The sequence below is a fragment of the Passer domesticus genome, chromosome 8 (assembly GCF_036417665.1).
Source record: "Passer domesticus isolate bPasDom1 chromosome 8, bPasDom1.hap1, whole genome shotgun sequence".
NCBI classification, from domain to species: domain Eukaryota; kingdom Metazoa; phylum Chordata; class Aves; order Passeriformes; family Passeridae; genus Passer; species Passer domesticus.
This window is the reverse complement of record NC_087481.1, coordinates 31126993-31152486: the sequence shown is the minus strand read 5'-3', so window position 1 is coordinate 31152486 and position 25494 is coordinate 31126993. Positions and strand designations below refer to the sequence as shown.

Sequence of the window (25494 nt, the reverse complement as noted above, 5' to 3'; positions counted from 1 at the left end):
ACTGTTCTGAGTGGAAACAGTCTTGTGTACTAGTAACAGCACCTTATAATTCCTATTTCCCGCTACTCCAAACTTAATAATGTCTTGAATCTCAAAAAGTGTAGACTCTGAAAGCTCTATGAGATAGTAGGAGGTAGCAAAATTATTCTAAAAATTTTCACAAGTATTTTGGCAGTACAGAGGGTGAAAGAAAAAAACCCTGTATCTCTGGCCAGGGCAGCCTCTTATGACCTGCCTTAAACTCCCCTGTTTCCATCTCCACTGATGTGCAAATCCCGGCCTACCTCAGAAATCCATTCTTCCAGCTTTAGCAGTCATGAAAGTTACCCACTAAGGCTCTCTTCTGGTATTAGAAGAGCAGGAATCCCAGTGTACCTTACAAATGGAAATAGGAGCTGGCAGCCACGAGTCCAATGGATCCAAATTTGTCACTGCTAAGAATTGTGATTTGTACTGTGTTTGTCTCACTTCAGTTCTCCAGCCAGATACTATTCCATGGCAATTGAGGCCTCTGTATCTTCAGCAAGGTGTCAGCAGTGTTGGTTTTGATTATTAAAGAGTCTCTTGCTTTCACCATTATTTTCACTTTCCTTGTCTTTTTCCTTGTCGCTTCATTTACCTTGTCTCCTTTGTGGTGTTATCTTTTTATGTGATAATTTGATTTGCCCCAGGATGGTTCCTTTTGAGAGTGAAAGGAAACACGAGATCATCAACCCAATACTTTATTTTTCCTTCATTGCATGTTCTCTATATTTTATCTTGTTTTTATTTTAAATTATTTTTTCTGTATTTTAATGACATGTCTGAAATCTTTGTACATTTTTTGCTCAGTTGCATATAAATTATCATTTGTTTGTACTTCTGTATTGTATTCTACTTTTCTAAGAATAAATAAAGGTTTGTTTGGGGAAAATAAATAATGCAAACATCGGCAAAATAATGCATTTTAATGCCATCTAGAAATTCAGTTTCAAACCAGCTTTGAATGTAATAAGCTGAGAAACTTCATTTAAGCAGCATTTTTAAATCAGCAAAGCGGTGTTAGGAACCAGTCAACCCAGAATGCAAAGTTTACTGTTGTTTGATGATAAAGTATAAGCTGGAAGAACCAGCCAAAAAAAAAAAAAGAGTGGTCAATATAATATATAATATATAAATTACCTTGTACAGAAGCTGGTAATAGCTGGAAGGGCATCTTAACTAATTCCATGCTGGCTTTTTATGTGAGTGAAGAAACAAAATTTTCTCTTTGGAGGTGCCTGTAGTGAAGCAGGTATTCTGTAATTCCTGGTCCCAGGCAGGGTGCACATCCAGAATCCAATGAAATCACCCAACTCCTGCTATTGATCACCATAGATTTTGGTCAAGGCTGTAATGGGTTTAACAGTGACACATCATCCCCGTGATTTATAGCACTGGGCCCAGGCTTCTGCTACCCAAAGCAGTGGTGAAGCAATTGAGTTTTGTACCAGCATATTTCCCTAACTACCAGAAAGGGATTTTTGTGTTTGGTTTAATTTTTCTCTGTCATGTAAGAAAATCCTGCTAATGGGATCCTTAGGGATATAATCTGGATTTACCTGGCATGAACCTTAGGTGGGGAAAAAAATTATTCAACAGAAATAAGCTTAAAAAACGAGTGTTGCCATGCAGGGAAATAAAAAAGGAATAACCTGTTTAAAGTTTCAGTTTGGTGATGAATGTAAGTACTTGCTTAATTTGCATTACATTGCCTATCCCAGAGAACTTCTGTGGCTACTCATGAGCTTGGCATGAGCTTATGTATTTTACTGAATTGGAGCCTTAATGTGTCAGATTCTTTTAGATTCTTCACACAATGTTTACACAGCTAATTTTTGTATGTCTTATCTCAGCCTATGGCGGTATTTTAAAGCTGACTTTTTGAAGGGGGTGTAAAATAACAAAATCAGTAAAAGTTTAAAATAATAAAAAGCATAAAATGTGACTTTTTCTCAAATTTCTTTTGCATTTTTGTGGTTTGTAAAATGCCTTAGGTGTTGATCTGACTAAGCATTTAAGCATGTACATAAAATTAAATAAGAGGTGAATTCTAATCTCACCCAGAGCACCAAAACATTTCCATTCCTTTTAGTGGCAGAGGGTCAAACTTCAGTTGCTTTGAAGCACCATGTGTGAACCAGAGACTGGGAGTAATATGTGCATTGAGGTTATTTGGTGAAGATTGACCTTACCATGCAATGATATTAACATGCAATTTGTAAACCTATTTATCAATTTAATTTAAATAATTTTATAGTACCTGAAATAGTCTGTGGTCAATATTACTGAAATATTAAGGGTATCACAGATTCCAATACTGTGGAAAATATTTTTTTTAAAATTAATCAATGGCTTAGTTATGATTTTCCATAAGTCCAGACGCATATTTATAGGCACATGTATAAAAATGAGCTACACAAACTCACTCAACAAGTACTATTTCTTCAGAATTATTAAGTATGCAAGAGTTATCTTTTGGGAAACTGGTGGCCAGATTTTTATTATGCTGAGCTATTTTAATAATTTGGCTAGTCATGTCTTGTCTTATGTCAAAATAAGAGCTTGGGCAGTTTCCAAAATACAGCCCTGAATGAGGGTACAGAAACCTTTTCAAAATTTGGTTTTTAATTACAAAAAATGTGGCTAATAGTCAGGAGTAAGGATTTTGTAAGGCTTTTATATAGCTGAAGTGGAGATGACAGGCTTTGTAAGTCAGTCGACACTGGGCATCAAGCAGGTTGTGGAAGTAATTCTTTGTCTCCTGTGCCAACTCTCTTCTGGATAAAAGGGGAACTTTTGAGATTTGCATGTGACTAGACAAGAATGGTGAGGAAGGATGGTGTGGAGCAATCTGTTATGCCTGATGCTCCAGCAGAGTAATTCAGACTGTTAAAAGATAACATTGCTTTGATTTGGGCTCGCTGGAGTGAGAAATTGCATCCCTTATGGACTAGATTATAATTTAGGATTTAAAAAATGTGTAAAGCAATGTAAAGAAACCATTAAGTTTTAGTGAATTTTGGAATAGAACCTTCATGAATTAATTTTTCCTTTATAAAAGAATAATCTGTCACCTCTCAGTGTAATTTTAGATGATGTCAAATTGTGAAAACACCACCCTCTTGAGGGCCATCCTCTTGTGTTACAATGCTGTTTCAGACCAGAAGGATAAGAAATTATGAGTATATGTTTGCTGAAAAGAGTGAAATATTAATTACATGATTAGCCTCACTATCTTGATCCTTTTTTTTTCTCCCCACATCTTCCTTTCCCTTTCCATCTGGAGATGGCCAATGATGTGAGGTTGGGCCTCAGAAGCATGGTGAGAATTTCTAATAAACATACAGATGATTGGTTTCTTGTTGAAAATGCCTGCACAGATGAATCCCTGTCAGTTTTCTCCTCATCTTTATCTTCCCCTGGAACTGCCCTTGATCCTAACCTCTGTGTTGTTGGAAATGCCTGTAACTGCAGTCTGTAGAGTGTACACAGTAGAGGTTTCTCCAGTTGCAATTCTCCTTCCTCCCAAGTTCCTTGGCAGAGACCTTGGCATGCTCATCAACCAGCACTCATTCTGTACTGCATTTTGCTGCTTGTGTTGAGAAATGTTTATTTGCGTTCTCTTATTGTCCTGTTGATTTTTAACATCATGAAAACTGTGGAAACATCTGTACCATGTGAACCACTCACTCATTCTCTTTGTTGTTGGGTTGCCAGCTGGTGAACCAAGGTTGGTAAGGATTTTAAAGCTTGAATATCTCAGCATGAGACTGGATGTCCCCTTTCATATTGAGTAACAAATGAAAATGCTGTCACAGGCTCTTCCCTGGCAGGTTTGGGTCTGTTGTGAGTTGTGAGGTCTAGGCTGTTCTCTCAGTGATTTACTTAGTTAATGGATGGTGGTGAATGTGGGAGCAGATCACGGCAAGACACTGTGGGGCAGCCTGCTGTTCCCCCATCAGGACTGTGTCTTGGGTGTTTATTCACAGAGACAGGGATGCACTTCAAGAGGATAAATGAGACAAAGAGAGAAGTTCAGTTGGTTCAAAGTGGTGTGCATTGTCAGCTTCAGTGGCCTGCTGGGGAGATCACTGTCTGGGGTATTCCTGGCAAAACTCACAGGCAGGACCTGTGGGACACATCTGAATTAGACTCCTGCTCAGACATGATTTTAGCTTAGATAAATCCACCCTGGATAAGGTGTGCAACAGGACTGTGGGAAGATGGGAACTGCTTCATGGAGGTTCTTGCTACTTTCACCAGTTCTGTAGCCAGTCACTCTTACTTGTTTGGTGTCTAGGCTTTTGGTAATATTTTATTTACACCTATTTTCTGGCTGAGGGTGGCTGGAAATAAACTTTGGCAATCTATTTGAAACAATTTTCTATCACATTAACATCAACTTTGCAGTATTCTGTAATATCTCACTTTTTTTTCAGGTTTACTTAGAAAATGAGTGTTAATATGTCTTCATAAAGGAATTTCTGCTCTCTGGTGTAGGAGAGCATCACCTAGTGAATAAGGTGGCCTCTTGTACATAATTTGTATGAAGTTTTGTTTCTTTGCAGATGATTCTACATTGAATGAAATTAACACACTGCAAAACTTTCATTTCTTTTATTCTTTCAATTAGGTAACAGCCAACTGGACCTCACCTGATGCCAGTCTCAGTGCCTTCTTCTAACAGATGGTTTATGGATGATAATTTAGCTAATTGCTAATTTAAAATACATGGTAAAGCTTCCACTTGTAAGAGCTGAAGCTTGATTGCAGGACTGGGCCTATTTCTAAAAGCAGGTTTTCAAGTAGACTCTTGAGGTGCATCCCTGCCTCTTTCCAATAAGATTCTGTTATGTTCAAACCAGCTTTGAGCAGAGCACACTCAGAAACCACTCAGCAAATTTTATGTAACATGAAGTGCTATTTGACTGGGTCAGCTGCCTGTGCTAAATTCATGACAGCAGACATACATCACCACTGCATCTGTGTACACCTCTCTCTGCATTTCACTGCATTGTCAGCTGCGGAATCTCCGGAATAATGAGTGTCACACAGTGAGTCTTATTAAAAAGGGGTGATTGGTATAAATGTAACACCATACCGAATTGTCATTGTTTTGCTGCACATCTATTACATATATCATCACTGCTTTTTCTTCTTGAGCAAGCCAATTATGCCTGGTTTTGCCACTCTGTCAGAGCCTCCTGGAATAAATTAAAATTACAACTTTGCGTATGCAGGAGCTGTAACTGAAAGTAATGATAATGACCCTGGGTGAATACAGGATTTCAAAATAATCCTAACAAATTGTACACATCCAGAGGTTCTGCTGCTTTATTTCTCTTTAACAAACTAAATATTTGAGTCCATGATGTCTGAAACTCCACAGACTGAAGTTGGTTGCTGGGTGAAGCTGTGGGATTTGATGCTGAGTAAGAAGAGAATAGTTTGTGGATACCTGAGCATGGAAAAATTGCTGTTTCCGATTTTTTTTCTCTGCCTCCTTTTTCAGTTTTGCAGTATGGCTGGCTGTGCCTGGAAGTGCCTCAGAGCATTCCTTTCTAGCTGGGTACAGGTGTTCCTTCCAGCACCTGTGTCTCACAACCTCTGACACCTGTCGCTATGAACACACATGTATGAGTCAGGAGGACTTTTATATGGGTGGGAGAGAGGCCAGCATGTTTTCTGGTCAAGAGCAGAAGAGGAAGTGTCTGTCTGACACTGGAGCTTGTCTCAAATTTTGAAACCTAGTCCTAATCACAAAATAGGCTACTTTTTTAAAAAAAATAGTTCTTGCATAGAATGAAAACCTAATATTTGCATTTGTGTCTTGGTTTCTTTCTCTCGTCAAAAGGTAATCCTTCATGTTGTCACCCAGGACAGGAAAGAAAAACACAAAACCAGAACTGTGCCCTGATTGATGATCAAGGCTATATTACCTTAAAAGCTTTGTTTTCTGCATATCTCCTGAGTCTTATTAACTACTTTAACAGGCTTTTAATTCTTGGCACAGTTACCAGCACCTGACTGGGAGGTATTGACACATGCAAGATATTCCCTCCCCGTATGAGCCTGTCTGCCCATATTGGCTGTGTTTCTGAAATTTTAGTCCTTCTGGGGTCAGGGCCATCAATCTTTTTCTTCTCCAGTCTAGTGTGCTTTTATTTGCATGTGTTGGATGTTGATGCAACTTAACACAGTTTTGGCATAGTTTTAGCATCACATTTCTGCAGATATTAGACTTTCCTGTTTGGGAATTTGTCTTCCTTTTTTGCCTTGCTGGAACTGCTTCATCATCTTGTAGCATTTTTATGTCTTGAAGTGGCTTTTCTTGAACTCTGATAAGCTTATAAAAATCACAAGTAAAAAACGAGACACCACAATGGTGTCAATAATTAAAATATTTTTCTCAAAAAAGTTTTCCCTTGGAACAGCCCAAGTGTTGCAAGCCACTAAACTAAGCAGTATTACTATTTAATTAATTGTATTTAGAGTGATGTAGGCAATTTCTTAGCTCCTTTCCAACGCCCTTGAATTTGATCACGTTAACTGACTCCAAAGCTCCCAGTTAGCAGCATATTCTTTCAATATGCCTGCCCACAGGCTTTATTAGAACCAACTGTCAAGAGTCACAGAAAATAATCTAGGAAAAGAAAAATATTGATTAGTCTGCATTTATATCTTGTCATAATTTCACTCTGTGTGAAAAGGGCAGACTTGGTGAGTCCTGAAAGGGAGTCAGGACTTTGTCAGGATTTCTTGCAGGTGTGACCATGCATGTTTAGTCATTCCCAGGTAATTCCAGATCCACTCCAAGCCAGGGTGTGCTCCTGCTGTCAGTCATAGGCCATTGAACCTGTTGCTCATGATCAAGTGCTTGGGACATATCAGAAACCTGCCCTTCAAAGGCCCTTCCAGAGCTCAAACTCACTGGGGAACATTGACATTTCACTTGGTATTTAGGCATAAGAGAATTTCCTGACCAGGAGCAATGTTTGGTTAGCTGTTTTCCTTAAGCCTGCAGAGGATAAGCCTGGGTGTATAATTAATTTTCCTTATAAGTTTCTTTCCTTCACTGATTAATTTCTTCAACTGATCTATTTGGAGTACAACATTAATATTGAAAATAGAATTATGAAGCCTGCAGAGGAAAAATATTTTATCTTCTCCTGGCAACACAAGCATATACTTGTGTCCAACACAGCCATAGATGAGAAGTGAAGTTGAGTTGGCATGAAATGTCTGAGACGTGACATATGTATAATATTAAGTAAATTTTATATATTAAGTGCAAAAAATATTGTTTTTTACAAATTACTGATATTTAATGAGAAGAACAGAACTAAAAATAAAGGAGAACATGGAGCTGACAATGGATAGAGCATAATAACTTTTAAGATTTCTTTTTCTGGTTTTATTGCCATTTAAAACTTTCTCCATTTAGCTTGTTAGTTTTCAGTAACATATGTTATGTTACTGAATTTCTCAGAAGAAAAATATAGGGGAAAAAAATAGATTAGATTTACAGAATTCACAGAGCCTGAAAGTTTGACTTGTCACATAATGCTATCCCAAAAACTTTGCTTCTGGAAATCTTGGGATTCAAAGAAGTTTTATGGTGTGCAATGACAAACTAATCTTTTCAAGGGTTTTTAATTTTATCCTGGGTTTTTTTAAAATGATTTGAGGAATCATTCATTCACCATTAAGGCAGTCTCATACAAACCTTGACATTTGGTTATTTAGCTGCTCTTTTCTAATAAGACAAAGAAAAAGGAAAGAACCTTTAAAAATGTGATTTTATAATTCCTCAGAGACAAGTTGTTTTCCATAACCTTTGCAAACATTTTATTTTGACAATGAAAAGAGGGAATAATGTGAATTCCTGTTCTGTTGAAAGCCTTTAAAAACTTTTCTCTGATCTTAATAAGGCCAGCAAGTTGTCCTTAATGCTGAAGAAAGAGAAGTAGGCAAGTGAAATCATCACCCCTACCTCTTAAAGATATCCCAAGAGTTTACTTCTCTATGTACTTCACAAGGTGTTCTGATGTAGATAGAATGGGATGTCTGTGTGCAGGAACTGGTTTTAATCTTTATTGAGAATGAAAAATTTGGCACAGTGAAACATGAGTTTGTATTGTGAAACATATGCAACTGCAAATCCACCATTTCCTGAGGAATGCTGTCCTGGGATGGACTGTGCACAGCAGAAGAAAAGGCCTGGTAGGCAGGAGAGGGAAACATCCCAAAGGATATGGAATGTTCCTTAACGCTCCTTGATAAACCCTATGGTCTGAGCCCAGAGATGTGTATTAAGAGCATCCCAGCTGTGGCTCTTCCTGTTTACATCTTAAAAGGGCTCAGCTAAATGTGTAACTAGGATTAATTCATGCTTTGAATTTTATGACCTTCTGTGCCCAGATGCTCCAAATGAAGATCCTGTTTCATTCAGGAATTTATTTTCTCTCTGCAAACAATTAATGACATCTCATTGCAGTTATTGAAACCTTACCTTTCCCTCTTGGCTGGCTTTATCCAAGTCACATTTTACTTGTTCCACTAGCAAAGCAGGATGAATAGAGTTACAATGTACTTGCAATCAAAAAAAAAAAAAATATAAATAAAAACTTAGGGTATATTTAATTGGAAATTACCTTATGAAGGCATTAGTATGTGGCAAAATCTCAGAAAAATGTGAGTAATGAGCATTTCACCAAAGCCTCATTTAGGAATATTTGCTCTAATATTTGCTCAGTTCTAACCCGAGTTCTCTTTTGTTTTCTTATTTTGTAGTGGAGGCTCGACAAGAATACGAGTCCCAGATACCCAGAATGCCAGCTAGGAGTCTACATCCCAGCTAGCAGCATTGCTTAGAAAAGAAATAGTACACAGTACCTAAGGAGGCATTGCATGATGGGCTTCTGGGAGTCAGCTCCTTAGACACAGTGTCATCATACGTGGTGCTAGCTGCAGTTTGTGCACAAGCAGAACTTTGCAGCAAGCTTTTGTTGGCAAGCAGGCGAGGAAAATGCAGCAGTGAGTGGCTGGACAGCTGTTCCAAAGGAACCCACCCAGAGAAGTCAAGTTTACTCCCATTAGGAATAATGGAAGAACTTTTCTCACGTTTGCCCCAGGTCTACATTTTACTTCAAGAAAAAGGAACTGAGGAAATGATGAATTAAATCCATGTAATCCTCTGGCCACTGTACCATAAATCCTTAAGTTTCCTAATTACAGAATTTAAGGAAGAGTGTCTGAGTTATCATCAGCTTAGTGCATTGTCTAATGAATTGAACAAAGGGTCTGACAGGTCAGGTGTTTTTGTTGTCAGGAAGGACTTAATACAGCTGCAGGGGTTATCTGATCAAGTGTTATGTGATCCCTTAATGTCAAAAAAGTTTATTTTTTATTTTATTATCCATTGATTTTTCTCTAACTCAAATTTATCCGATTAGAGGATTTGGCTGAAAAAGCAGGATTTTTTAAAAGTTATTTGTTTGTTTGGTGAGGAAGATTATATCCCCAGGTTTCTGGGAGCTTCATTGGGATTTTGGTGAATTTATGACATAAATTACATAGAAATTCATTTTCCACTGATTAGCAAAGAATTGGCAGCATGCAGCTCAGCCCTGCAATTGTAGAGCAATTGTATTCAAGTTGAAATCAATATGGATTTAGCCTAAGCTAAGGACACAGGTTTGAACTGTACATCATGTAACACTAATTCATTTCCAAACCCATGCAGGGATCAGCAAATTCAACGGTTCTTGAGTAATGTAGAAGGGGTGTTAAATCACAAGGTTACAATTGAATCTGTAGTTGACATTGGCTGGAATCAAGGACTTTGGAGTTGGCTTGTCGATTTACAGGGAAAAGCAAAGTTGCATAGCAGAGGATACCACTGGAATAAGAGTGTAATTCTCTGTGCTCCACCTGAACACCAGTGATGAAATATTAAAAGGAGTGAGAGGCAGTGACACTTTGTACTTCATTCCCTGAGCTTGGACCTTGGTATGAATCAGTAAGGCTGCTGGTGTTTTGTTAGACCAACATTTAAGCCCAGGTTGACCTTGGGCAGTCAGGGATTACTGGACTACAAAAGTTTTGGGTGGTCCTGCTCCCTAGGTTGGAGTCTTGCTGTCCGAGTAATGCAATTACAGGTTTGTGTTGCACCAGGGAGTTTCTCCAGTTCCAGGGTTGTTGGGCTGTTATGCTTTCCTGCTATTCTGCTGTGTGTTACACTTGCATCAAATAACTACAGCTGCAATCATAGCTGTGCTTTATGAAATGTAGAGAAATTACATAATGTAATACCTTTTTATTGGCGGTACAATGCTAGCTGTTAAAATTCAGTCAGAGAGCATCCCAGGTGGTTGACTTCACCCTGCCAATTTTGTTGCTTCCCAGTTTGAGCATCTAGAATGCTGTATTGAGGTGATAAACAGCCCACTGTAGGTCTTTGCTACTTCAGGATTTAAAGACAACTCCTTTTGCTGTATTGCCTCATGGATGCTAAAGTGTGTTGAGTGAGTGGCTCTGACAGACAGATGAAGAGGCCACTCTGTGAACCTTAGGAAACACATTCTCAGAAGATGGTGATGCAATTTCTAAAGACCAACACTGTTTTCCTGAGCTCTGACCACAGACAGACTTTTCCAGATGACATGTCAAGATGACAGACAGCTTATGGTCTGTCATGCAACTGTTCCAAACACAAATGCATGGTCCCCTTCCCAGGGCTCCCAGAACAGGTTTCTCAGTGCTGTTCCACTGGGTTTATATTCTGTGCCACACAGGTGACCCAGGGCTTCCTGATGAGAGGGCAGGAATTCACCATCACCACAACCCCTGGCCAGAAGATTTCAATGAAGCAACTACCCTGAAGTCAGGGTTTTTTACTGACATGTTCTTTAGAAAATGCTCTGCAGATACATGAGATAGTGGTGAGCTGTCATGTGGTGACAAGGGGCTGAGCTGCTCAGTGGAATGTAGAGTCCCAGGTCATTTGTTTGCCTGCTATAGGCTTTTTTCTGAGCTTGTGCAAGGTCAGCCAAGGGTGTGAGGGATGTGCTGGTTCCTGATGCCAGCCCCTCTTAGCTGGAGCACAGCCATCAGTTTACCTCCCAGGAGGATGGGATTGACAACATCAGGAGCTCCAGCAGGCTGTGATTGAACTGGTGTTTTCTTCAGCAGGTTTTTCATCTGGAGATGTCACCAGACCCTGAGGTTTTGCACAGGCACAGTTGAAATCCAAGTGATGTAACGAGTGATCAGCAACTCTGGTCACGCAGAGGAAAGGAAGGGGGCCGGATGGGGTTGGAGATTGTGTTTGGACTGATTGTTCTGGTTTCTTCCTCACTAGGACAAAGAAGTGAATCTGGAGCAGGTGCACAGACGCATGAACAGTTTAATTGATGAAGACATAGCCCACAAGCAGATCTCTCCAGCGTCCATCGAGATCTCAGCGCTGGAGATCGGTGGCATGCAGCCAGCTCAGACCCTGGAGCCGGTGCGCGAGTACCAGAACACGCAACTTTCTGTCACCACCTTTTTACCAGAACAGACAACTCATGGTGCCAGCAGGACACTGACAGCTGCCTCGGGCAGCAACCTGCCGCTGCCCCTGAGCAGCTCAGCCACCATGCCCTCCATACAGTGCAAACACAGGTCGCCCAACGGAGGACTATTCCGGCAGAGCCCCGTGAAAACCCCGATCCCAATGTCATTCCAGTCCGTGCCGGGGGGAGTCATTCCAGAAGCAATGGAGCCCTCGCATGGAACATCCATATGACGAAAACAAACAGTACAAACAACCAGCAGAGATTTTTAATACAAAATTTAAAAGAAACAAAAAAAAAAAAAAAAGAAAAAGAAAATGAACTCTTACATTTTTCTTGTATATACTTGTAAATAATGAAAGAATGAAGTGGGGTAAAAGTGTATTTTGAATATTCCAAATTTTCGAAGTAAGTAAAAAACAAAACAAAAAACAAACAAAAATGTATGAATGACTTTGTAAATTTTGTTCTATATGAATAAAAAGGCAAACTACTTGTGGTCGTTCTCAAGTGCCAAAGAAGACCTGTTACTGGGACTGAGGGCCATACTTTTCTTTTTTTCCCATGGATTTCAACACTTATTCCTTACAGGTATGGTTTTTTTAAGAGCAAAAAATTTATTTCTTTCTTGCTAGAAAAATCCACCATGCTCAGATCTCTCCTTTCCCCAGAACCCTGTTTTATTGCCAAGATGACAATTCACTCAGAGAACTTAGCAGCTGGTATTAGTGTAGCAGTAAAAATTGCTTTAAAGGTGAATTATAACTCAAATCCAATAAACAATAAACAGAGAACATTTTCCTTCTAACAAGGATTTAAACTTCCACACAGTTTCTAAATTTAAGCACAGGATTATTGGATTGTGATTTTACATGTCTGCTGTGCTGTGTGGCTCTTTTTATTTAACTTTCTGTCTTTTATTATACATATATATATAATATATATTATATATATTTTGACGTATATATTATATATATAAATGCTTTGATGAACAAGATGTTTTAGGTTAAAGGGAAAGCTTTTAAGAAAAACTGCTCAGCTCTTTTTTGTTTCTTGTGTACATGACTGAAAATGGGGAGGAACCAATGGAATGAGGCAAGGAGGAACTGTAAAGGCAGGCGATAATGGCACTGCAGTGACTTTGCCCTCTGGTGCCATCTCTTTCGTTAAGATTTCACTGAATTGGCTGTATAATGGAGGCAATGCTCCCTGTTGAAATCATATCCCTGAATGACAAGACTATAAGCACAGCTCTGCTTTTTTTCCATTGATTTTGCAAAGAGAAATATTTTAATGGCCATGTCTACAATCGTGGTAGAAATGGCTGTACAAAACCAATTTTTTTTTTTTTTTTTGTCTGTGAAACAAAGAGGACCAAGTTAGAGCAACACATATAGCTTATTTAACGTCTTGTCTTGCAAATATTACTGGTGCAATGTTGCATGACAAGAAAAACCAAACCAAAATCTAACACATTGTTTCCTTCCCAAACTGAAGTTTAAATGCCAGACGTAATGGATCCCTGTCCCCCCTCCTACTCTTCATGGACCATCACTCTCTTTCAAAATTGGGATAATTTAGTGTCTTCTTAAATTTATCCCTAATTATAGGTTGTAATTTCCCTTTGCAGCTGGATTTCATCACTTTATTAGAGCACTGCTATTTGGAAAAGGCTGTAGATCCTGGTGCGGCAAAATCACTGTCTACATTAGGGTGAAAAATTCTATTTGAACAGAGGTAAAAGTGCATTCACATCCCAGGAAAGTCAGCAGGCAATCTGGGTCAGGTTTGTGGGTAAATAAACATTCTATTCACTGCTCCTAATTTGATTTGCATAATTACACAACACGTATATTTATGGGGTGATTAAAGTCCCCACATTTTTACATTTCTACTTTAAGCAGTAGGGAGGAAAAGTCAAACTGTGACATAAAACCAGCCTTATGGAAGAGTGTACTCAGCCTAACACTTTTTAAATGAGGAATATTGATGATGGGCTTACAGGAGGAGTGCTCTTAGAGGGATTATTAATTTGTCTCTGTTGTCAAGCTGGCTCCTCATAAACATGGTGCAATGTTGTAGTTTGGCACAAATTGCAGTATTTGCTGACTGGATTTATGCTTTTTGGAGGTTTGGCCCACAAAAACTTTGGATTTTTTTTCTTCTTTTGTAATTTTTTTCTTTTTGTTGTCCTAACAAGCCTATGGACACAGGGAAAAAAATCTTCCATAAATACACTAATTAGTTACGGCAGAAAGAGCTACACTAAAAGACTGTGTACCCACGGAAATCTGTAAAGATGCTTTGGAGAAAGAGTGCAAGGATTTGCATTAGAAAAATCTTTCATTTTGTGATCAATTTAAGATTTTAGCAGCAGCAGAGGAACATGCTGCAGAGAAGGTGCAAGGAGGTGCTTGAGTGGCTACAAGGGTGTGATCTGTTGTGGCACACAAACCTGCTGGAGGTTTCCTGAGCTGCTGCTGTGCTGTTACTCACAAAACCTGCTGCTGACTTACTGCAGCAAAGCCCAGAGCAGGGGCTTGAAACCCTCTTTTACCTTTGCTTTCACATTAGATCTTTTTCATAATACAGACTAAAATACTGTAATTTTGACTGGCCTGCATTTGTGATAAATTGTGAATACGATGTATTTTGGGGATTAACTTTAGCATTCTTCATAGTCAGTGTTCTCCTCCTGGCTTACTCTTGCTATGTGCTGTAAAGTCTGGAAGTGTGATCTAATTTATAAGTCATGTTAGAGCTCCTTTGTCCTCATGCACAGACTATGACTCTCCCGTTTGAATGCTTTGCAGAACTACACCTAAGATGAGCAGGATCTTGAAGAATCAAACCACGCAGCCCTCTTTCAGGAAAGGATTTAAGCATGTGTGAGCCCTGTAGGGAGCACCTGGTTTATGCACAGGTGAAGTGCATTGCTGACTGATGGTGGAGTTAAAACGCAGGTCTCAAATTAAATATGTGCCTAATTTTAAGCAGGTGAGTGAGCTGGCCAAACTCCCTGGGACAACTCAGCTGCTTTAAGTTAACCTTAAGTTTTGAGTGCTTTGCTGCACCAGGGTCTACACTGCAAAACTAGGAATCTGCAATGGATCTCTCAGTGTCTAGTAATTATTTGTTTATATAAAAGTTAGCAAGTCATACCTTTGGCCTGTCAACCCTGACAGGAAGCTGTTAAATCCTTCATGTGCTAGTGGTTTGGTTTTAGATTATTTCAGCAAATCACCAGGTTCTCCTTCAACATAAACAATGTTTCTTTCCCCATAACTTTAATTTTTCAAAGTAAATGCCGAATGTATGATTTTCATATCCTGTCTCCTGTTTTATATTTGTATCTTACTTTTGACAGATCAAAGCATTCACTTTCTATATAATATGTATTCACCACACACATGCGCATATATATATATACATGTGCAATTACTCACAGAAGAAGTGAGAAATATAATTTCCATGTGATGTAAATGAGCATAAGGTGAAAGCTCTCAGAGAGCTGTGCTTATTTACACCACCTGCAGGTTTGACCCTTCACCTTTAATGTCTGGCAAGTCCAAATAGAAAAACTGCAGAAGTTTCTGAAAACTTGGAAGACCAAACTGTGCTCTGGTTTTTCAACTGGAACTTCCCTGAGTGTACTTAAAATAGGGAATAATGTGTGATCTCAAATATTCCAACTCCTCTGGAATGTTAACATTGCAAAGGTGATTGAACATGAAATGTACCTTCCTTTTATTGTGCTCTTTTGATGATGAGCTTTCACAAAAGTGACATCTGTGGCACAACACTTCTAGCGTGTCTCATTCTACCAACCCATTAGTTTAGAAATTACTTTCTCGCAAAAAATGTGACTCAGTTTCTTCTATTTGCTTGCAATCCACGGGCAATCTGCTTTCGATCTGAAGAATGCACTGCTCTTATTTCTTAGTATGTCATGTTTTCCTACTGCAATGGAAAAAAAAAAAAGAGTAATTGTGCTTTTTAATTTCAGCAAAACTTGATAGAATGTTTTTATGCTGAGTTACAACTACACGTGTGCAATACTTGTCTTGCAAAGTGAAGTTCCCAATATCTGCCTTGCTTTGATAACCATTGCTGCATTGTAGGTGAAGTCTCAGCAAAACAACTCACTTCTTCTCAGTCTGCTGATAGAATAAACCACTTAAACTGGGTTCTCACCTGTGTAAATCAGCTTCCCTCCAGGGAATGGGTCAAGCATGCTGAATTTCAGCAGGTGAAGGTTTAGCTCTTAATATTGGGCTCAAGAGCACTCCTTTCTATAAACTGGGGGACTCTGAAAAGGATAATGTCTCAAAAATTAACATGAAAGAGGAACTTTATTACAATTTTGAGCATGTAACATGGATTACAGGTCAAACTTTATGCTGGGATTGCTTAAAGAAAGAAAATTCTTCCTAAAATCTGTTTATTTTTCGGAATAGCTCTCTTCTGAGCTCAAAGCTGTTGGGTTGGTGTCAAGTGGAGCATTCAGAGGAAATCATGTTAGTGGGGCGGTACAGAAACCACAGTGTTCAGACCTTGTTGTTTTATTTTATTTTGCTTTACTGACTTGAACTTACATTGTGAGCAGCTAAAGAGTGACATAAATCTAAACACAACACATTTGGGGGACCCTGTTGGAAATTTCTCAGAGAAACCACATCCTTTGGCATCATCCTGGGAAAGGCAAGGAGAAAGTCAGAAGAAAACTCTGAAGAAAGGCAAAATTAAAGGTAAAAACTGACATTTGGTGAAGGGGGAGGAAGAAAAGGATGGTTACAACTCATGTTTAGTAAAGCTGTATTACTTGTATGAGAAGCCTCAATTCCATCATACAAGCAGTTGCCTCAGCTAATTATTATTTTTCTTAATTTTTAGGAAACAAATAAAAACAGCATTTGTTCTACCAGAAACAGTTGTTATATTATTTAAGAGTTGAAATGATTTGTTTGGTGCCTGTTTTTTGGCTCGATTGTTGCTCAGCTGGGGAGAATCTGCTTTAATCAGTGATTTCACCCAAAGCAGCTGTGGGCTGTTTGCTGGGACTCCCAAGGGCTGTTTAGGGCTGCAGCTGGGACAAATCACCTCAATCAGCTCCAATCAGCTCCCCATAAAGCTCTCACTTCTCGGGCTGGGGGGAAGAGTTTGGGCATCTTGTTCTGGGCTGTAGGTGTCTCTGGATTTCTGGAGCTGGATGGTGCTTTCTTCTGCTGTTGGAGGGAAGCAGAAAAAAATGCGGGTTCTCCAAGCTTGCAAGGTAACCCATGAGAGAAGCAAGTAGTGTATAAGCTTTAGTTTTTTTACTGAGTTTTGTTTTGTCCTAAATTTACTGCTAGTCTTAGTAGAGATTTTTTTTTTTCTGTATGCTTTTAGGTGTACTACCTACATTATTTCATTTTGTCCCTACTGAAATTGATAGCATTCTTTGAAATCAATTAATGCTTGTAGAAACTTCACATTGCTTTGTAGTAGAGCGTAACTATGAGAGGGTTGCTTTGTGTTTTTTGAATTTATTTTTGATAGGTTTCTTTGAAAGATGTGTTATTTTTCAGTTACTAGTTCTGTTGTTGCATTTATAAAGCTTTGTATTTTGAGGAGGTCTGTTTGGCCTCTTTATTACATAAGGAGGAGAAGTCCTTAGAATCATAAACATACTCAGCAAGGTAAGAAAAAAGCTTGAGCAAAAAATTTAAAAAAGAAATTTCTGTCTATTTTGCCAAAGTTTCAAATGCTTGGATGAGTGGCTGGGACAGAATCTGGTTTCTGAATAATGTAAATTTCTGAATGATGTGACTGTAGTGTAAATACTCTCTGAAACATTTCTAGGTGAAAACCCACAACACAGCTCATTGTGTCCCCAAGTTGTTTTCAAGATTAAGAATTTTGTTTAAGTTTTTAACTGTTTTGTTACAGTGCTATAATGGAAACTCTATGGGTGGGGAGATGGAACCTGAGGGTTTATTGTCTACAGCTGTAGGTAATTAGTAGTCTGCTTTTAGATTCTGATTCTAAAAAGTCAGTCATGAAGGGAAGCATCTTGGAAGTTTTTCTAGGTTTCATTATTTTTCTAAAATTCTTTTCATCATGTGAAACATGCATATTTGTTTTCTGATGGAATTATTTCCAAAATGGTTAAGTAGAGCACAACAGAGCCCCACACTTCAGGTAAGAATTGCAGCTGAAAGGACAAAAGGGATTGATGGTGGAGTTAAAATGCATGTTTCAAATTAAATATGTGCCTAATTTTAAGCAGGTGAGTGAGCTCCCTGGGGCTACCCAGCTGCTTTAAGTTAACCTTGAGTGCTCTGCTGCACGGGGTCTACTGAACTACAAGTCTACACACCATGACAACTGTGAAGAGAGATCCCAGATTTATATAGCCCTTTCTATATTTCAGAAGAAAAGAAATTGGCTTTTGTTTAATGTGTTTTTTATATGATTTACATTGAAGCAATTCTGTCAAATTAAATACTTACCAGAAGCAAAATGTGCCAGCCCACTGAAATGCTGAAATTATAATTGCATGTAAATCTAAGCAGACACTGAGATCTTTCTGTGTTTAGTCTGCTGTAGTGGCTTTAGTTACAGACCATTTTTCATCTTGGGGCACTACTGGGAATTCCAGTGGGCTTGGTCCTGCTTGCTGCCCACTGCTCCCAGAGGAAGGGCCAGGGGTGTCCTGCTGGGTGAGGCAGTGGGATGTGGCCATGTGTGGAGTTTGCCTATGCATGGGGATGCTGCTTTGCAGTGTTGGCTTTGCTGCTGGGCAGATAATGGGACTGGAGAAACTCCTGACAAGTGCTGGGTGTGGGCAACTAGAGCATTTACCTGCTGTTGACATTTAGTAGTTCTGCATTTCAGCTGCCATTTAAGAGCTGGCCAGGAAAATATATTGCCATGTTTTACTTGATTCTAAAGCCAGCTTGGATGATGGTGAGAATTTTTTGGGAGGGTGTATGGTCATGAAAGCTTTCAGCTTCCAATCTAGCAGATGCTAAGGTGGCAGTAGAGCCCCCAGCTCTACTCCCAGTGGAATGAGGTGGCATTTCAAGGCAGGGATTGCTGCAAGCATCCCAGGGAGCTCCTGCTGCGGGAGCCCCAGAGCAGCACTGGGATGGGGAGCTGCTGGGGAAAGGGAATTGGAGGCAAGCCTGGGGAGGAGCTGGGGGGCTGCAGGTCACAGAGAGGAGCGTGAGGGTGCAGGCCTATCAACAAGGGCTGGTGAGGCCTGTAAATTAAAAATGCTGTATTTGGAGTATGAACGTGCCCTGGCCCATGGACTGGGGAGCACTTGAGTTGCTGGATGCTGCTGTCCTTCTTTACATAAAGGCCTCCTGAAATTCATGTGGTTCTGCATAGTGGAACTTGCTGTTAGACTGCTCCTGGCAGGGAGAGAACAAGCAGTGGTTGTACTGGGCTGTGCAGATCCTGTCAGGCTGTTTTAAGTCCGTGGTGTTGGATTTCCCCTCCTGTTCTGTGTCTGTAGGTCAGCTCACACATCTTTCTGGGCTGTGATTAGTTGTGCAACATTTACCAACTCTTTGACAAGGGGGAATGTGCTTTTACAACACAAGAACAGTTTCTTCTCGTGCATTTGAATTCTTAGCTTTGTCTTGTCATTCATGTCAAAATGTCGAGCAGAGAAACATATGCTTTCAAATGGAATTTCTGCAAACCATTTGGATCAATAAGGACTGTCTGTCTGCATATTTGTAACATCTGCCACAGAGGAATATGAAGCTCTATGAATTCAGTGCTTTAGTAAACCATATTTTACTCCAGACTGTAGCTTGTTGACGTTCAGTGACAGAAAAATATCGCCGCTCTGGGCAATGCAGAGGTCTATTGTAAAGCAAATCCTGCTTTTTGGAAAGGAGATGTTTCATCTTCTGCACACAGCAAATACATGCCATCCTGACAGGATGGGCCATTAATCCACAGACATGTCATTTGTGGCTCCTGACAGCTCAATGCAGCTGCTGATCATCCTGGCCTGCTCTGGTGGTTGGTGCAGTCAGTAACCTCAGTTACTGTGAGACAATACCTGAAAAACTTCCAGGATTTTGGAAAGAAACCACTTGCCTGAGAACACAAAGAGGGGATTGGACTGGAGGGAGTGTCTGGCCACATTCTGTAGGAGCACAGAAGGTGAAGGCTTCTCTGTGCCCTGCTTGGTGAGATTTGGATGGTGAGGTACACCTCTAAGGGCTGGAATATCACATCCAGAAAATGGTGGTGAAAGGCAGGAAAGGAGAATGCTACTAGCTCTCCCTAGTTGTGAGATCTGAGTGTGAGACAGGTAAACAGCTTGCTTGACCCCAGAGCAAAACTTCCACCAGGACATAGGTATTTTGCCATGAAAAGCCAAAAGGTTGCAAAAGAGGCATCCTGAAGTCCCAGCCTGGATATTAAGCAGCTGGGCAAGTCCCAGACTATTGGTTATAAAGCTGCTTAGTTCCACAGTATTAAGTGCCATGAAAAGTGTATTAAACCTTTTATTAAGAACTCAAACAGGGCACAGTAAAAGCATGAAAAATGCAAAGTGTTAAATTAGACTGTCAGTTTAATTACTCTTTATCACGTAATCCCTTTACCTGTGTGGATTGTCAAAGGCAAACCCTTCTCTGCCTTTCAGGGAAGAATTGCAGAGGTCCTGTGGGGGAGAGGGAAGGAGGGGAATTGGGGAATGCTTTCACACAGGCAGACCTGAGCAGGGCTGAAATGTGGCTGTAGTGGAGCAGACAAGACTGGCTTTCCCTTCCCATTTTGGTGAGCAAGGTGTGAGACACAGTGCCAGCAGCTGGGAATTACACCTCTCATGAACTGGGATCTTGGGGGTTTGGTTTGGCTGAGGGTGGGGAATAGCAATTGGTTCTACTTTGGCACTCTGAGTCAGCAGTGCCTTGGGCAGGAACAGGCTCAACACCAGGCACTGGGACTGGCAGTGGGTTCACTTCAGTGGCTGAGACTTTAGGCTTTTTTGCCTTGACCTCAAACTGTTATAAAAACAAGCATTAAGACATATTTGAAAAAAAAAATTAAGGGAGAATTATTTTCCTCACCAATTTTTTCAAAGACAAGAGCCTCTGTATATGTGGGATTTGATGATAACAATGCATTAAAATAAAAAATCCTCCTCTGCAGCTCCTGTGCTTCTGGGTTTGTTGTGTTTTTTTTTTTTTTTTTTTTTTTGCATTGGAGTATATTATTTAAAATTTTCTAAAGCTGAGATTTGATCAAAGCTGACAATAGAACTGAGGGTCTGTAATTTATCAAGTAGGGAATTGTATAGGATTTTGGTTTTAAATTAGCCGGTCGATATTATATAAACACCAGTGAAAGTCAAAATTATTACTTTGTGAGTTGCAAATTAGAAATATTCATAGTTGATAAAGAAACATTAAAATTTCACTTTGCTTTTGTTTTTAAAAGAAGCAGTTAATTGGAAATAATTAGCATTAGATTACTCACCTGGCTTTAGTTATGATGGGTTTATTAAGTCATTATTGAGATTGAATGCTGGCACATGTTGATTATATTTAGATGTCACTTGCCTTTGTTTTTTCAAGCACTAGAAAGAAATAGCTCAAGTCTTTTGACAGCCAAGAAAAAAAGGTAAAAGTTAGTGCTATGATGGAGTCAAAGACATTTAAAATCTCCCAACTATTAACTTTCAATGGGACTTGTAAGCCAAACTCTACAGAGCCCCTTTGATTGTCCCTGATCAAAGCAGAAATCAGTTCAGCATTGTCTTGTACTCGTCATGTCAGATGCTTGGATTGAGATTTCCAAGCTGTTTCACTCTCTTGGGTGAATATTTCAAACCCCCACCCTAATATTTGTAGAAGGTGGGACTTTTCATTTTGTTTTGGGTTTTTGTGGTGTTTTTGGTTTTCTTATTTTTTTACTTTGATAAGTTTCATTATTTTGAATATGTTTTCATCTCTAATAATTGAAAAATTTCAGATTAATTTTGCATCCACCTTCAAGGAGAGAATATGGAGAAGAGGGCTTTAAATCACAATTATAACCCAAAACAGTCTTTCAGCCTTATTCTGCCTCTGGGCAGAGGCTCATGCCATGGGGCATTTGGTCTCTGTTGTGGTACAATACATAACATAGAAATGTGCGTTTGTGAATTCTGATAATGTAAAATAATTCAGATTGATTGAATCTTCAAATGCCGAATGTTTGCTTATGTCTTCTATTAGATATCCTTTGTGAGCCATAGAGACCTTAAATCCCATGGAAAAACCCAACTGTTCAAAAATAAAAGCAGTACAGAAGCCTGTCAGCACTGTAAACAGCTATTACTTCACTCCTAATTCTGTCTATATAGAGAGAAAGGACTGTTAATGCAGAGCCCATTAAATAAGCTGCAGTAAATATTGCTTATATTCTATTAATGCTAATGTCGTTTGTACATTTCAGTCCTCTTTAGTGAATTTAGTTCAATAATTTCTGCAGCTTCTGATGGAATAGATTTTTAAAATATTATATTAGTGTATAAGCACAAAGGTGATGTTATCTCTTCTAATGGGATAAGGAAGGAGTATTTATTTTTACCTGTTTGCTCTATTGTGGCTATTGTTTTATGTGCACTAATTGAAAGAGCACAAAGAATTGTCTTGTGTAAGTAAATCAATCTGGCTGAAAAAGCAAAAGCACTTTTGCGTAATGGGACACGTAATAGGGTCCTTCTGCCTTTCAGAAAACCTTGAAATTGAAATGTTTTGTTATTTGGGTAGATTTTTAGTTTTCCTGTCAAGTTTTGTATTTTGGGGGTTTGTTCTGTTTTAGTCTTGGATGGGAAGAGAGAAAATGTGCAGTGTTTCTCTGGCTTTCATCTGCATGTTTGTTTTTAAGGTTGCTGCACTACATGTGGCATATGAAGATTTTGGAGTATTATAAGGTTGGAAGTTGTGTTGTTTGTTTGTGGGTTGTGTAAGTGTTCCTTTCGTAGTGAAGAAAATGGCCACCAGGTCTCAGCATTAAGAACAGGGAATTATTTTCTGTCTAGCAGGATCTGTCCTCTGTGACTCAGTCATAATCACTTCTTACTCAACTTCCCAGAGAACTAAAAGCTTTGATGTATTGCTGTGGCTGATGTAAATGAGGATAATTTTCTGTGGGCTGTGATCTATCACACAGTCCCTAATTATGTCACCTTCAGGCTTGACCCCTCTGCACTCTCACAGGCACTGTTGGCAATTTTCTGATGTTCCAAGCAGAATGAAGCCCTTCTGGTTATAATGGAAGGAAAAGCAAAGCAGTGGGACAGGGAAGCATTCCACTCCTCCCAGTGCTGCTGCTGCTGTGTGCCTGCTCCTCACTGGGGTTGCTGGTGACAATGGCTGATTTGTCAGCAAGATTTGCTGGGGTCTGCCCTGTTACCCCAGGAAGATGAGATTTCTAACTGGGCTTTTTCTGTTGTCCTTCCCATGTACTTCAACAACCCCAGCTGTGGTTATCCAGCAGAGCATATCCATGCTTTCCAGCTGCTCCTTGCTGCTCTTTTTGGGATTTGCCTGCATGAAAATCCTTTTCCTTCCTGAAGGAGTGATCTGCTGTACATTTGACATGGCTCCCATGAACAATATTTCTTCCACTCGAGTCACTTGTTTTTTTCCCAGAGAAATTTGGGCATTTAGGAATACCTATATTCTTGTTGGCTGATACACTGGAAAAATAATGAGGGATGTATGGAGGGCAATTCAGCAGAAAATGAACAGCAAAATAATTTCAAAATCTAAACTTCAGTGTCTGGGAAAATTCTGTTTAGCCAGTAAAGATTTACAACTTTGTGCCTTGAGTAAGGTATATTAGCAGTTTTGCATTAAAATAATTGTCATTGTAAGCAAGAGAATTTCTCAGCCTGAGCTGTGCTTGTCCTTGAGGTTGGTTTTGTACAAAGCAGCTGTGCCAGAGCATGGCCTCACCCTTGGGGTCAGTGCTGAATGAAGTGGTAAACTAAGAAAGTTATGCTCTGCCACATGGCAATTGCTGCTTTCTTTTCTTTTGTTTTTCTTTTTTCCCCTCTCAGTGGGTTGCATTCTCAGCCATCACACAGTCCCCTTGGTTCTGTACCTCACCACTGGCTGGAAAGTTGGGGTGGCCGGGCAGAGGCTTGGCCCTCGCTGGGCTCTGCGGGGCTGGCAGGGGCCTGGGTGCTGGTCCTGCCCTGCTCCAGACCACAGCTCTCCTCCCCACCCTGGGGCAGAAGCTTTTGGGGGCTGATTTCTCCCCAGCCTTCCTGTCTCCTGTTCCTTGGAGCATCTCTGGGCACTTCGGAGTTGTGTGTGTCCCTGTAGATCCAGAAGGGCTCACCCCTGAGCTGGGACACCAGGACTGGCCCCAGCTGGGAATGGTTCAGTGGTCAGTGTGATCCAGAGGACAGGCAATTGGGGAGACAAGGGGCTGGAATCTTCATCTACCATTCATAACTCTCATCTTATCATATAATTTTTTCCTTTTTAGATTTTGCTACAGAAAATTATCAGACTGACGAATTGATATAATCAGTTATCAGATTGATGAAATCACAGGCTGGGTGTATGTCTCTGGCTCTTTTCTCAACTTACACGTGCAGTGTAACTCATTCCTGTTTGCCTGTGTGGATTTGTTTTCTTCTGGGTGGTTCAATTTGCATGTGTGAAATGCCGAAGTTTGAGTTGTGTGACCTTTTTAATTGTTTGGCTTTTACATGTAAATTGGTTCTATGTCAGCCAAATTAGAAAACAAAATATGCAGCCTGACACCTAATGTTTCCATTAGCTTGTTTAAATAGTCTGGAGGTTTGGATTTGGGCCAGACTTTTCATTCAGAGTGCATTTTTAATTGGATTATTGGTACGTAATAATTGATATCTCACTGATACGTTATTAAAATATGGATGTGTTTGGAATTGTTCTGACACATCCCAATGGAGTTTAATTGAAATATTTACTCTTATACAGTAGTATAGGCCTTTCTTCTCTCCATGTTAAATAATAAAGAAAAAAAGATTTTGTGGTGTATTAAAAAAATAACTCCCTTTGCCAAAAATTTATTAATCTTTTGCTGCTATTTGAGATGTAATTTTGAGCTTTTTTATGTATAAAGAAAGCTATTGTTTCCCTCTAGACCTTCAGAATTCATATTTTTGAAATATGAATGAGGACTATTTTTGGCCAGAAACCTAGGAAATATCTTTTCTGGCAATGTGCTTCCTTTGCAAACTGACCACTTATCCTTATTTATTTTTCAGTCATGTAAAGAGATAAGTTGCTAAAAGATTAATCCACTCGTAATCCAGGAAAAGATCTTTTGCTGTCTTTTAACAACTGAACTTTAACACTAAGAAGCACTTTCAAGAAACAGCTTCAAATGCTTTTTTGAAAATTCACCTTTATTATGTCAACTGGCTCATCCTGTGTGACCCTTCCAAAAGAATAGGAGCTGTAAGAAGTTTAACAAATGTGGCTTTTTCCTCCTGAAAAGCCGGTGTGGTGCGTGCAGGGTTTTTGTCCTGCCTCACACACTTGTTCTGCACAGACCCTGCTGCATGGGCTGGGCTGGTAATTCGAGAGGATGGGGCTAGAAAAAGAGCCCGACCTGAGTGTTCCCTGCTCGGTGATGGTTTCCCTGCCAGCCTGCAGTGGGGCTGTCCCCAAGAGCCCAATGAGCTGTGGGGTTGAGCTGTGCAGATGCTCCTGGCCCTGCCCAGCTCCTGTTCCCCTCCGCCATGGTGCTCTGCTCCCCTGCCTCTGTCTGGGTCAGTAAAACACAAATTAGTGAGCCTGAAGTTGATGCAGAAGTTTTCTGGTGAGGGGAAAATGTGTAGCAAACAGTAGTGGATGGGATCCTCGTTCCTTGATCCTGCTGTACATCACTTTAACTTCTGCTTCTCCTGGCTGTAGAC

General features: G+C 39.8%; 1 protein-coding gene across 22 annotated transcripts in view; it reads left to right on the top strand.

Moving 5' to 3' along the window:
* GRID1 (glutamate ionotropic receptor delta type subunit 1) overlaps positions 1 to 14904 on the top strand; it is a 539628-nt gene extending 524724 nt beyond the window's left edge. For all 22 annotated transcript variants that reach the window (XM_064430084.1, XM_064430089.1, XM_064430081.1 and 19 more), the window contains one exon: positions 11384 to 14904. In XM_064430084.1, the coding sequence (XP_064286154.1) occupies positions 11384 to 11812 (429 nt within the window). In that variant the 3' untranslated portion in view covers positions 11813 to 14904. The remainder of the gene's footprint in view (positions 1 to 11383) is intronic.
* The last annotated feature ends 10590 nt before the right edge of the window (positions 14905 to 25494 follow it).